General features: G+C 43.9%; 1 protein-coding gene across 1 annotated transcript in view; it reads right to left on the reverse strand.

Annotated features, from left to right (window-relative positions):
* ABCA1 (ATP binding cassette subfamily A member 1) overlaps positions 1-13,324 on the reverse strand; it is a 115,988-nt gene extending 102,664 nt beyond the window's left edge. Inside the window, exons 1-2 of the mRNA XM_065878535.1 lie at positions 12,767-13,324; positions 9,982-10,144 (exon numbers count right to left, since the gene is read on the reverse strand). Of these exons, the coding sequence (XP_065734607.1) occupies positions 9,982-10,047 (66 nt within the window). The 5' untranslated portion in view covers positions 10,048-10,144; positions 12,767-13,324. The remainder of the gene's footprint in view (positions 1-9,981; positions 10,145-12,766) is intronic.
* Between the last annotated feature and the right edge of the window lie 1,025 nt (positions 13,325-14,349).

The raw sequence follows: 14,349 nt of genomic DNA on the forward strand, positions 1-14,349 counted from the left end.
CAATGAGAAGCCCGTGCACCGCAACGAACAGCAGCCCCCGCTCGCCACAACTGGAGAAAGCCCGCGCCCAGCAACAAAGACCCAACGCAGCCATAAAAATAAATAAACAAATAAATAAATAAACAATTGATCAACTTCTCCAGCCTCTCTTACCACTCTCTAAGCTTTGATAATACTGAATTGTTTGCAGTTCTTACCTTCTAACTTACTATTCCATACCTCTGTGTTTTCCCTACAAAAGGGAAGATGCTTCCCACCCTGCTTCATCTGGCTCACTTCCACTCATCCTTCAAGATTCAACCAGGCACAATTTCCTTTACTAAAATCTCAGTCTGAGCTGGAAGCCCTTCTGCTGTGCTCCCAGAGTAACCCATGCATCCTCCTCCCATAACAGTTTCCCTGAGCCCCTGAAATCATGTTTTTATCACTGGCTTCCTCACTACAATATGAGTACCCTGAAGGCAAGCACTGGATCAAGTCATCTTTGCATCTCCAGCCTTAGCATAGTGTCAGGTATGTTATGACCATTTGTTAAAAGAAGAGGGCCAGGGCAACCTGCTGTGCTAAATACACACCACCTTGGCTCTAAAGGAACACACAAAGTTGCCCTCTGCAGGGCTGAGAATAGGGCTCCAAAGGACAATGGAAATTCACATGCAGTTCCATAGTGACCTGTGTGCCCCCAGGACTGGAAAGATCTGGGAAGAGTGCAAAGTCCTTCCCCATCCATCAAGATCTGGTCACCATCTTCTCCAGTGGGTTAGAAGATCATTAAACATATGTAACTGTGATCCACCAGTTAAAGCAATGGGGTTTCTCTAAAGGAAAAACCTGTCTCAGTGAGTTACCAGGGGATAAATAAGCACAGGGACAGGATGGAAATCATGAGACATAATCTAACTGAACCTATGGTGTTTGGACAACTAGTTCCATGGCCTGAAGCCTCACCTCTTTCATTCCTTTCAGTTCTGGACTCAGATGTTCTAATTAGGATGAACACCAAAGAGCTCTGAATAGTCACGGGCCCTTGTGGTTGAGAGTAACTACAACTGTGGCTTCAGAGCCAAGAGAACACTGATATGAAATGCCTCCTTTTATTTAAACAGAATTTTTTTTGATCCCCAAGTCCATATATTTTTATTGTAGAAATTTTGAAATTAAAAAATATATACAGAAAAGTAGAAAAAAATAAACATAAATCACCATTAATCCTACTTCCTGGAGATAATCCCTAGTAAATTAAGCTAACAATGGTTCTCCATTAATATTTTTTGTCTTTTTTTCCTATTCATACATAAATAATAAATTTTTCTCTACAAAATTGAGATTATACAGCATATATAATTTTGTATTTTGCTTTTTCATTGAACATCATACTGGGAGTGTTTTCCATGACAAAATACTCTCTTAAAATATGGATTGTAATGGCCACTTGATACTCCATGCTGTGAATAGATCATAATTAATTTAACCTTCCTGCTTCAGATTGGTTTTAGCTTTTGTTTATTATTTGTCATTGGATTTCTGGTATTTTACATTCCAAAGACCTTTGATATGGTTCCACATTAAACTCTTTTTTAAATCTTCTTTTTAGAAGGAAATACATGGATGAGGACAGTGGATGTCCTTGGATGATAAGAACATGGGTGATTTTTTTTAAACACCTTCCTGTGTTTTCTAAATTTTCCATAATGAGCACGTATTACTTCTCTAGTAGAACAAACAAACAAAAAACCACTGTTACCATATAACTATGAAGAACAGTTTGCTCTAGATAGCACACCAGGAAAAAAAAAAGACAAATGGGTCCTTTGGAAGAAAGCATGCTGTCAATGGGGTCTCCGAGACCAAAGATGGGGCTGGTCTTGCTAAATATTTCTGTAAATAATCCCAAAGAGGCAACACACAGTGAAATCTCCAAGCTTTCAAATGACATTCAGCCTCCTCTACCAGCTGAGCTGCAAGTCCCTCCTTGGGCTCCCCAAGTACCCTGAGCCTCTACCAGCACTGGGCATAGCAGGGGCTCCTCCTCCAGTGTCCCTTTCTTCTCACTGAGCCTGCCGCATGATAAGGGCTTTAAGAATGTGTGTTGAGTGAGAGAATGAACTGAAGTTTACAAAATAATAAAGATGGAAACGTAAGTCAGTTGAGCCCTTTGGGAAAGCAACTTGGCCATATGTATTCAAAAGATATGTTTATTCCCCTTGACCAAACAATATTCCTAGAAATTCATCCCACAGAACTAAGTTTAAAATGTCAAAAAGCGCTATACACTGTTACTCATTCATTCAAACACTGTAATTGCAAAATATTGCAAACAACTTAATTGTACAGCAATAGAGAAATAATGAAATATGGCACATCTACTCAACAATACATTATGCAGTCACTACAACAGGGTTTATGAAACACAGACACTGTTAACCATATAATATTAAGTGGAAAAAGTGGAACACAAAATTGTATGCATTCCAAGCTTACAGCTAAATAAAATCACTCACAAATATTAACAGACGGGAGTAAAACTTCCAAAAAACGGTTTAACTGTGAATAAATTCAGAAAAGAATAATGAAGTAAAAAAAAAAAAACCAACAAAACCAAAATTAATGAAGAGTATGAGTAAGATAGCCATCAACCTTGAAGCTCTGAAGCTACTATGTGTACTTTTGCGATAAATAGTAGCTACCATTTACTTTTTTAGAGTCAAGTGTGTAGCAGGCACATTATATATGGATTATTTCATTTAAGCCTGCAAACAACCCTAAGATGTAGGAACCATTATTGTCTGTATTTTATATGTGGCAAGGCTAAAGCTCAAGGAAGGGTAAGTCACAGAGAAAGTCAGTGGCAGGGTTGAGATTAGCAGCTAGTTTTGCCCAACTCATGTGGCCCAGGGAGGAAATGACCCCACTAGGTGGCACAGTCAAAAAATACCAACAGGTTCCACAGAGGTAAAATGAGCTCATGGTCTATAGGTTTATGATAGTTACAGCCAATCCTGAGCACCTACTGTGTACCAGGGATTTATATAACTCATCTCTAATATTTTCACAAGAACTTTGTGAGGTAGCTGGTATCATTAGATAGTGAAGAAAGTAAGATTGGGGCAGGTTATGAGCCATACATAGCCTGGTAAAAGAGTGCGCGAGCGTTTGAACCCAGATCTACTGACCCTGACGTGCTTTTGCAACAATCATCCTGCCTCTCACAGAGCCATGTTTGAGATATATACCTTACAAGATGGCCACTTAAGAGGAGTCTGGCACTCACCAGCCCTCCAGGGCACTGATCTGACCCAATGAATCAAAGTTTACGTCCCTGGACATCTCTGTAGCCCCACATCTAGGATCCAATAGGGGAGCAGATGCTCGAAATATGTTGATTGATTGAAAAAAAAAAAAGAATGGATCTTTCCCATGGCATTGATAGCAAAGAGCATGAAGAAAATCTTACAACTCATTTTTAGCAGCTGAAGCCAGTGCGTGTAAGCAGATTAGGGAAAGAGGTAAGGAAAAGATTGACAACCATAATGACAGCTAACACTTAAATAGGTCTTACCATGTATCAGTGTTCTAAGTACTTAACATAGATGAACTCATTTAACCTTCAAATAACCCCATTAGCACTATTATAATACCCAGTTCACAGATGAGGGAACTGAGGCTGAAAGAGTAAATAAATTGCCCAAAGATACAAGCCTGGTAAACGGCAGAGCCAGAATTCAAAGCCAGTCCAACTCAAGGGTGTGTTCTTAGCCACTATGCACCCCAGTCTCCTTACCCCCTGCCCCATTACCGGAGTATCTAGATCCTGATCTTTATAAGCCATGCTGAGCTGGGATACTAACATGTATGACTGAATGAAGAGACCATCTCCAAGAGCCAGCACTCAAACCAGAGAACTCGTGACACACAATTCTCTCCGTGCACTTTTACTCTGAACCTCTAAATTATTTCTGTCATTGAACATAGAATTTGCCTTCCAAACTCAGGGGGCTGTTCTAGGTACTTCTTTTCCTAATAGCCTCCCTCTAGAAACCCAATTTGACTTCTGCCAGGAATGCCATTCTGGCTCCACCCATTGCCAAAATCAGATTTCTCCCCCATCTCTTAGCACTTTTCGTTCAGAATAGGCCCTCATAAATATTTGGGTTGGCCAAAAAGTTCGTTTGGGTCTTCCATACCAGATGGAAAAGCCAAACGAACTTTTTGGCCAACCTAATAGCTTGGAAATAAGACTGATGCTTTACTGCTACACACTCCTATAGAAAACTAGAAAACTCTTCTAAATCTTAGTCTGAGGATACCTACCCACCTCCCTCCACACCTGCCCCCACCACGAGGCAGAGGAGATGGAGAGGAACACCGTGTTCAAAAGATGCTTCTTACCAAAGTTAGAAACTCAGAAGCCTTCTTTTAGGTTGGGTATTAAAACAAAAATTCTGATGTTTCAGTAAATTGCTACACTGAGCTGCTCTGGGGACTTTCCACCTCGTTATTCCTCAGCAACAACATGGGGATCATATGAGCGAGTGTTTCTAGAGCAGGGTTTCTCTCAACAGCACTATTGACATTTGGGGCCAGATAAGCGTTGTAAGGAGCCCTCCTGTGAATGGAAGAATGTTTCCCCCATCCCTGGCCTCCGCCCGCCAGAACCAACAGTACCAACCACCCCTGGCCAGGACTGTACCTGCCAAACAATATCTCTAGACATTACCCAGTGTCCTTGGGACATTAAAATAGTGCTAGGCTACTTTTAGAACTTGATAAGGTAATACGATTCAATGGGGAAAAGAAATAGACGAAAATATGAGAGACTAGTCTGAGAGGTTAAAAAAGTAAAATGGGAGACAATGAATTTTCCCAGTTAACAGGATGTTCATCAAAGCAATAGCACACTCTAGGCTATATCAGCATCACGATGAAAAATACTTATCGATATATACCTCAATTAAATCTGGAAAAATTAAAGTGAAATCTTAAAGATCAAATCAGAGAAATGCTGGAGGGAAAAAGAAATCTGAAAACCACGCCTGCCCTCCCAGAACTGTAAAGCCTCATGTGGTGATGGTGGATTTTTAAATTGGTTTGATCCTTCGGAAGGACATCTGATCATATATGTCAAGGGCCATTTCCTTGGACCTAGGAATCGTACTTCTGAGATTTTGGCCTAAGGAAATAATATAAAAATAAGAAAAGGCTGTATGTATAAAGTCTTTATAGTAGTTTATGTATAACAGCAAACACGGGAAACATCTGAATGTTGGCAATAGGGTGTGAAGTTACAAAATAAAAACTGCATTGATGGATTACTGTAACGCTACCAGGAATGTCAGCGGCATTATCCCATGGCAGATTTGGGCCCAAAAGATCCAGCCCCTCCTCTTACTAATTTACTAACTTATAACACTTTCTTCACCTGTGCAACAGAAATTGTAATGCATACCTCTCAGAATTGCTGTGAAAATCAAGAAGATAACGGATACAAAAGAACTTTCAAAAGTACAAAACACAGCCTACACATCAAGAATCATTATTATAAATACGTAAATTATTTGGAAACATATATGCCAAATGATGTTAAATGAAAGAGGAAAACAGAGCACAAAATGGTATGTATGTATGTAATGATTATAATTGTCTCCTTGGGCTATCGTCCTTCAAGTCCCCTCAGTGCCAAGGACCACACCATCTGACCCTCGTCATCATGAGCTATCTACCTCAGGGACTCCTTCTGCACATAAAATAAAATTCAGCTGCCCTTGCTCAGCTCCATGGCTGCATGATCTGCCCCTGCTGACTCCCAACTCACCCCCAGCCAGTCTTCCTTCAGTGCCACTGGCTTTCCTGTTCTTTGACTCCAGGACGTGCGTTAGGCCCGTGGCCTTCACACCCTCTGTCTCTCTGCCTGGAATCCAGTGGCCTGACGGCTGAGCTCCCGATTTTCCCCTGGCTAACTGCTGCTCGAACTTCAAGGCTCTCAGCTTAAATGTCATGACCTTCTATTCTAAGTTAACTCCCTATCCTCAGCCTGGTAGTACCTAACACAGTAGGACAGTTTGGTTTTTTTCCTTCATAGCACTTATCAGAGTTTGTTATGAGATTTCTACTTATGTGATAATGTGCTTCATATCTGCTTCCCTCACTGAACTGTAAGCTCTATGAGGGCAGGGATCCTGCCTGTATACCCAGCACACTATCTTACGTGCAGTAGATGTTCAATAAATATCTATCCAAAGGAAACAATAAATGGCTATTTGTTCTAACTTTCCTCATTCCAAAGAAGTGGAAACTAAAACTCAGGAAAAATGAGTTTCCCTGAGCCATTGAGACATATAGTGGCCAAGCTGGAATTAGAATTGAATTAGAATTAGATAATAATTAGAATTCTTATCTGGATTTGAACCAGCAACGCCAGGCCAGGACTAAGGACAGGAAAGAAATGTATCAGGTGAAATTGGAAGCCGGGAGGAGGTGCAGAAAGTTTGCGTCTATGCTATAAAATTCTCTAGCGGCTCTTAAATGAGGAGTCTTAATTTTTATTTATTTGATAGCTTATTCCTTGTCATTAAACAATCCCCAAATATTGATACTCTTAATATTGATATATGCAGAAATTAGAATTATCTATTTTCCCAGACACACAGCTAAACAGATCTAAATGAGAAAATTAATGGCAAAGGCAAAAAGGAGAGGCCATACGGCCGTAATCTGTCCCATCTGTTCCATGGGGACCTTGGCCTCTGGCTCGGCCTAAAACCAGATGAGGACCCAGAGAACTCTGAAGCCCCTCGCCCTTCCTGTCCCAAGCCCTGTTTGTGCTCAGTGACTGCCACCCACACAAGTTAACCGTTACTTTGGACCCAAACTGAGCTTTGCACCCAACTTATGCAACTCAATTTCAATGTATTCTTTGCCCAACAGGAACAGCGGAAATCTACCCCTGGCTGATGGTCCCCATAAGTCTGCATAATGGGAGCACAAGAGAGAGGTCCCCAGGATTCGTTAGCAAACAAGGACACAGAGTGAAAGGGCAAACGGCCGTCTTTCAGGAAGGTTGCTCGGGGTTTACTGTTCAGCACCCAGCTTTTACATCTTTCTTCCCATCTCCCTGCACACAAGGCCCCTATAGCAGGGGAGCCTCTTTGAGACCTGTAAACTAATGGCCCATTTAATGCATTTACCCACTGTTCAGCAAATACTTATTAAGCATATCCCCGGTGCCAGGCTCTGGGGCCAAGTGTATACATCCAGGATCTCAGAAGGAGGAAATCAAGCAATGGTTTTCCATACACTGTGGGCAAGAACAATTTGGAGCTGCTAACTTCTTCCCCTGCCTACTGGGCAGAGCTTGTTCTAACTATGTGAGCTAACAAAGTGGTACCAAAACCCCAAACAGGTTCCACTGTCTATAGAACAATATATCTAGAGATCCAAGCCAGGTGGATTGGGAAGTGGCTACAGCCAGCACTTGAGATCCATGGGCATTAAATCTTTCATGCAGATAAGTCAAAGCCTGCTAAAAAAAAGGGCCTGTGCCTGTAGGGCCACCAGGAAATTGGTTCTGGTGCTACTTCCGTGACCCACCCACTCTGGACCCCTGTCCCCTACCCCAAACCCCAATCCCATCAGCTGTACAAGAAGCAGGTCAGATCTTTCCAGCTGTGACAACCTAAGCATGTGCAACCTGAAATAAACCACCCTTTGTTTCTGGTTTGGCAAAATAGATTTCCTGTCGAAATCAGGAAGGGAGGACAAGCTAACAGGCAGTAGGTGTAACACCCAGAAAAGCCCTTTTGTGTCAGGATACTGTCTCCTTCTTACTCTTTCAACAAGAACTCCACCGCAAGGCCAAAAATTGCCTTTGACTAAGCCCGCCTATCTCTCTACTCGTAATGCTTTTTAAACTGATAAGCAACATTGAGCAAGAAGCAGCAAGACTAGTAGAGACTGGCCCCGCCTGGATGGCCCAATCCCAAATCCTGTTCCAGGACACTGTGCTCCGGATTCTTGGTTGACCTTGAGGAAATCCCTTCCCTGCTTTGTGCCTCAGTGTTCTTATCTGTAAAATGACAGGTTTGGGTTGGACTGCCCTCGAGACCTTGCATCAGTAAGATGATATAGTTCTTTCCCCTACTCACCGGCTAATGGACACAGCACAGCAGAGACAGTTGCCCATCACGTGGGCTGCTGCCACCATGATGAGAAGAGGCAGGGGACCTGGACCACCCAGTAGCTAAGAAATGAGATTAGGAGGTGAACATATAGGTCTTTGGAACACCAGGACCTGGGCAGAGCCATGGGAGGCAGGGGCAAAGGAAGAAAGAGGTTAGAAACTTCAAGACTGAAGATAGAAAAACTAATAATACCACTGAAGAGCAATCTGACATAGTGGTTTAGAGAACCGACTCTAGAGTCACACATATACACACATATCCATGAGGGATTATATATGAGTTCTATGTCAGGATTTAAAATTTTTGTGTTTTCATTTCAATGTTCATCTAAGCAAATGTGAATAAACATATCTGGATTTTTCTGAATGCCTACTTTATAACCAAGTTCTGGCACAAGATTTCAAGCCTAAGTTTATATTTGTGTTTGTGACTGTGTTAGCACCTATATTTGTAGCAGACCAATAAGAAAGGCACAGATGCAAACGCAACTTGTGAATGATGAGATTGGACCAAATGAAAGCCAAATGATATCAAATGAAGGTCACTGGAAAAAATGACTGGAAAATTGAATCATTAGCACATAGTAATATAGACTGTCCAAACTCAAACAAATAAGCATTCACTACCATAGTCACATTGTTACCTATAATACGGCTTCAGCTAAACAGTGTCAGCTGCCTTACTACATTAACAGTACTGGTTTTGCAATTTTGTTTGCATTTAATTTTTAAGTTTGTATGGGTCTTATGGCCTGTAAGAATAAGGGGTTTATATCTAGTTTCACATTCATATTTAAGTTCATATTTAAGTAACATCATACGTTCATATTTAAGTAACATTATAATAAAAAAATAAATTTAGTGAACAGAGGAGGACCTTGACATTTTTGTTCTTTTAAAGAAGGGCCGGCCAAGCATTAGTCTAGTTTCAGAAACACTGAATTAAGTTATATCCAAGATCCCTCATAGCTCTTTGAGTCTAAGAAAGATGAGCATTTCAGCTGCAGATGTGTTAAGCTTCATGAGGACAGCCAAATGGGGATGTAGGTTTAGAATTCAGGAAAAAAGGCAGGGAAGGAAACAGACATTTAGAAGCCTACTACAGAGAGCTGCAGCTAAACCCAGGAGACTGGACGGGATCTCTAGGAGTGTTCAGAGAGGGAGAAGCCAAGAGCTGATGTCGGAACTTCAGAGACATCACTGGGCCTTATAGCCTTTATCTTCTCACGGAAAAACACCATTCACCTGAGAGTTAAAGATGGCCTTCTCGGGATTACTGAAAGGATCACCGTCCCATCCAGAAGTGAATGGCTTAGAACCCTCCACAGACATAAAACAAATCTCAGTTTTATATTCCTCCAGGCTTGCAGTCAAAGCTGACAGGAAAGAGTCCACACTGACACTAACAGATCCAGCCTTTGATCTCTAAGAGCTGGGCCACGAACTCACTTCATTTCCACTGCCCAGAAACCATTAGATGCTCTTGGAGAGCCAGGTGGCCCCCAGGGCTGCAGCAAAAGTTAAGAGGAAGATGGCAAAGGGGCAATTCTGTGCCAGATTCCGGAGGTCAGAACTCAGGCCTGGGTACTAGCACAAAGCAAAGCTATCATTTCTGCCTGGTTGCCAATCTGCCCCCTATAATAAGCGACGGGGCTCGATCAGGACCCTACACACAGTCCCGTGTCCACCGGGGCCATTCAATCACTTTGAGAAAATGAAGAAGACTCCCTTTCCCCCCTCTTCCCCTCCCAACTCAAAATCAGGAAGAAAAGCATGGGAGGACCCCCAGAGAAACCCAGGCTTACTGTTTGTCTTCTTCTGAAAGTGAGATTCTTCCACAGCAGCAACCTCAGCTGAGGCCAACAAGCCATGTTACCTCAGCCGACACCACAGAGCCTGCGTGAGGCTCGGGAGCCCGTGGAGGAAGTGGCCGGAGCTCACAGTGGGGACGCTGTGGCTGGTCATTAACTGAAAGATAAAGCAAGAGGGGAGAGCGCCGTCAGTTTTTGCTGCAAAGCTATACGCCAGTGAGGGCTGTTGCACCAGCCCTCTCACCTGAGCCCTCAAACCCAGCTCTGCCTCATGACTGCTTCTGCATAAGGCATGAGTCCCCAACTTCTAGCCTTGGGGTCTCTGGTAAACAGGGATTCTGCAGGCTTTCGGGCAGTAGCCTGGCAGTGAGCCATTATTATCCCAATCAATTGAGCTCCACGGGTGTGATCATTTGGGAATGAAAAATGCACTTATGAAGGCAGACCTACGTGAGCAACCTTAGGTGGCCAAAACCCTGAGATTGCAAAGGGCATACTGGAATCCCAGAGACCTGCCTCCCTTCTCTAAGAAAATGCCTCCCCTCTCAGAAAATGTCAGCAGCATTTATAAATTTTGCCTTGAACCTGGAGTGACTTATGCTATTCCCTGAAATTTGCTGCAAACTACATTTTCATCTAGTTCCAAAGTTGAGTCCTTCTGGTGATAAATGGCACCATCGATAAAGCAGTTTCCTAATCTGGAAAAAGTCACAGCGTGTCTTAGATGTGACGATGTCTTAGATGGTGTGAGTAAACACCAAGGAAATGCCACGGACACCTGGCTCCCAGGTGATGAGGACCACGCCAGTGCTGTGTGTGTGTGGAAAGAAAACAATATCTCATTGAGAAAAACAAGGCAGCCAAGGCAGATGGAGAGCATCACCTGTGAAACTGACAAGCTCCCATTGTCCGGACATATGCACACTTCTGGCCTTGCTACACCTGCACCTGTACACAGGGCCCGCCTACTCCTTGTCAGTTGTCACAAGTGCCTCCTTGGAGGACTGTTTTGCCATCCTGGGGTGGGGGGGTTCTCATAAACAGGGGATACAACCTTCTGTGTGTCCCTGCTGCCCCCTCAACAATGGTATTCATTTAATACTGGAATAATCCCAGGTAGTCACACTAAAATTAAAGTTGGGGAAAGGGTGAAAAATGAAAACTGGAAGAAGGGAGGGATGCACAGGTCAAAGTTAGGCCCTGATGCCACTTCACAGTCATGAACCCTTAGCAGAAATCAGAAACCGGCTTTACCTCTAAAATGGCTCATTTAATCATTGTGGTCTCTGATGGAGCAGAGGTGGGATATTAGGCCTGAGGAACAAACAGCAAAAACAGCTAAGAATGTGGTGCACTTGTGCATACAAAACCAAGTATTGCACTAAACGTCTGTGGGTCCAAACAGACCTCAATGCAAAGGGTGACCTATAGCAGGATTTTACTGTCTTGGTCCCCACCCCACAAGGACCTGGATTAAAAACTTCTACAAAAGAAGAGGGAATGGAAGGAGTCTGCAGTGTCTGAGAAGAAGGACTGACTCTACTATTATGTATTTTAATTCATTCATTGACAAGCCAACGAATCAGGGATTCCTCTGAAATCGTCAAGTCTTAGGACCTACTTCTTTTTTCTTTTTATTTATTGATGTATTTATTTATTCGGTTGCACTGGGTCTTAGTTGCAGCAGGTGGGCTCCTTAGTTGTGGCTCTTGGGCTCCTTAGTTTTGGCACGTGGGCTCCTTAGTTGCAGCAGGCGGGCCCCTTCATTGCGGCTTGGAGGCTCCTTACTCGCAACTCACCGGCTCCCTAGTTGTGGCATGTGAACTCTTAGTTGTGACACGCCTGTGGGATCTAGTTCCCTGACCAGGGATTAAACCTGGGCCCCCTGCATTGGGAGCGCGGAGTCTTAACCACTGCGCCACCAGAGAAGTCCCCCTATTTCTTTTCTTTATTGTTTGCTCAGCAAAACTCTAAATGGACACAGATGCCACCCCCCCCGAAAAAAATTCTCACTCCAAAAAGAAGAGTTAAATCAGCACTGTGTCCATCCACAATTTGTTGTTTAAAGATGGCAACTGGCCTCCAAGCGCTGAGAACCAGAATTCGATTGTGAGCTGCGTGCTTGCAATCCCAAATTATTTTGAAAGTGGCCTAGGACAAGGCTTGCATTCCAGAAACACAGAAATAAATAATTAGCTAGATTTTTCTCATGCAAAAGCTGCTCTCCAGGAATCACTTAGTTAATTTAGAAGCTACAAGAATCTTTTCAGATCCCCAAGGTGACAATGAGGAGGTTGAAACACAAGTTTGTAATTTAAAAAGGAAAATTAACTTAGCAGAAAGAGAGCCTAGACAGGAATTAGGTCCGGCTTCCCAACTATGTGCCCTTGGCCAAATCTTTACGCTCTCTGAGCATCAATTTCCTCATTATAGAATGGGGATGACAACACCTACCTTGCATGCTATTCAGTGGATTCAATGAGACAATATAAGTATGTCCCCAACAAAGTACATGGCACACTGTAAGTGCCAAAGAAATGAGTTCCCTTCTCCCCACTTTTCTTTCTCTGGTCTATCAGTACCCTCTAACAGAGAAATGGTTATATCCTGTCTAAACAACCTTTTCTACTCCATTATTTCTAGCAAGTCCAATGTGGGTTTCCGGCAAAGTAGGAAGGATGAAATCAGAATGGCCTAGTGTTAGAGACCCCCAGGCCCAAACCAGGACACAGAATCCCCTCAATCTGAGTGGAGAATCTCAGAGGAAAAGAAGACACGCCTCTATAGAATGTTCACGAGAAGAGAACGGCCAGGAGGAGGTTTTTTGGAGAATATTTTCCTAAAGCAGAGTTTCTGGGTCTCCAGACATGGATTCCGGCCTCAGAGACCCTCCAGGAGACACGCAGAGAAGTCAGCGAGAAGTAGCCTGGAGCAGCAGTAGAAGGTCCTGCTCTGGCTTCGCTGGGTACCAACAGGCAGGCTTCTTGCCCCACTTCCCCTGCCCACCTTGACACAGCCCTCGGCCTCCTGCATAATCCCCTCCTCCCACCTCAGGACATGGTGACCACTGCTGGGAGCGATTTTGCCCAGAGAGGAGGGTTTGGCAATGCCTGAATTCCTCTGCTCAGGTAACTGAAGCCCAAGGGACATTTCTACATCAGTTTTCCAAGGAAGCAAACAAACAAACCAAAACCAAAAAGAAGGCCGTACTATGTACTAGATTTCTCAATGTTTCAAAGCTAGTAGCACACTCGCTTCTGCCCTTATGCACATTTCCAGTTACTGGCTGGAAAGGGTCCTACTTCACAATCACGGCCAGTCAATAGGGCACCCTCTTCTGGCTCCCGCGTGACCAAAACAGCCACTTCCCTGGGTTCCCTGCCTCCGGTCTTGCCCCCTCCATCCATTTATCACAGAGCAACCAAAGTTATTCCACTAAACCCAAGTTCCAGGTATGCCACTCGACCACTTAAAACCTCTGCCAGCACCCCACCGCCCTGAGGATAAAGTCCAGTCCTCACCTTGGTTTAGCTGGTCTCCCCGATGACTCCAGCCTCCTCTCTCACCACTCCCCACCTCCTAAACCAGGTCCCGCAAAACTACCCACGGCACCAAATGGACGGCCCTCTCTCCTACCACGGGGACTCCTGTGCGCTCCCGGTCCTGAAGCTGCTGCTCCCAGCACTGTCAGCCTGGCCAGCTCCTCAACTTTAGGATCCTGTCCTGACCACACTCGGTTAGGAGCCCCTCCTAGGTGCACCCAGGGCAGCCTCTGTTTTCGCTTGCATCGTTTCTGCCACTTTCTGAGTCCACAGGACCTCTTTCTTCATAGCAGTTTTCCCCAGCATGCAAGACAGTATCAGGCATAGAGTAAGCCCTCAGGGAATATTTGCTCAATTAATTAGCTACAAGATGGGCATGAGAAATAGGGATTCAGGATGGAAGGGTGGTGGCATTCCTGGGCCCGTGATAACCGGTTTCTCAAGCTTGATAAACTGATTCAGGCAAATTGTCCCCAGGGAGGGGGCTCTATGTTCACCACACACTTGTGACGGCCACAAGGACTGCTGAGCTTCCCAGGTGACTCCTGGGACATCTGGGAAAGTGTAACTCAATCTAGCTAGGCTTCCCACTAACAGGTTTAGCTAAGGCCCTCCCAAGGCCAGAGGAACCATGAATCTGCTTTCTCCCCACCTTCATGCCAAGTCCTAGGTGCTCCCTCTCTAGGTCTTTGCATCAGTCACCCAGGTGGATCACGCTTTGCCAAAATTCAACATAGTTCCATACTCTAACCTTTTTTGTACAGCACGACCTTGAGGAAGCCACTGTTCAAATCTTTGGCCAATTTTTAAAAAAAAAATT

The sequence above is a fragment of the Phocoena phocoena genome, chromosome 6 (genome assembly GCF_963924675.1).
Source record: "Phocoena phocoena chromosome 6, mPhoPho1.1, whole genome shotgun sequence".
Taxonomy (NCBI): Eukaryota; Metazoa; Chordata; class Mammalia; order Artiodactyla; family Phocoenidae; genus Phocoena; species Phocoena phocoena.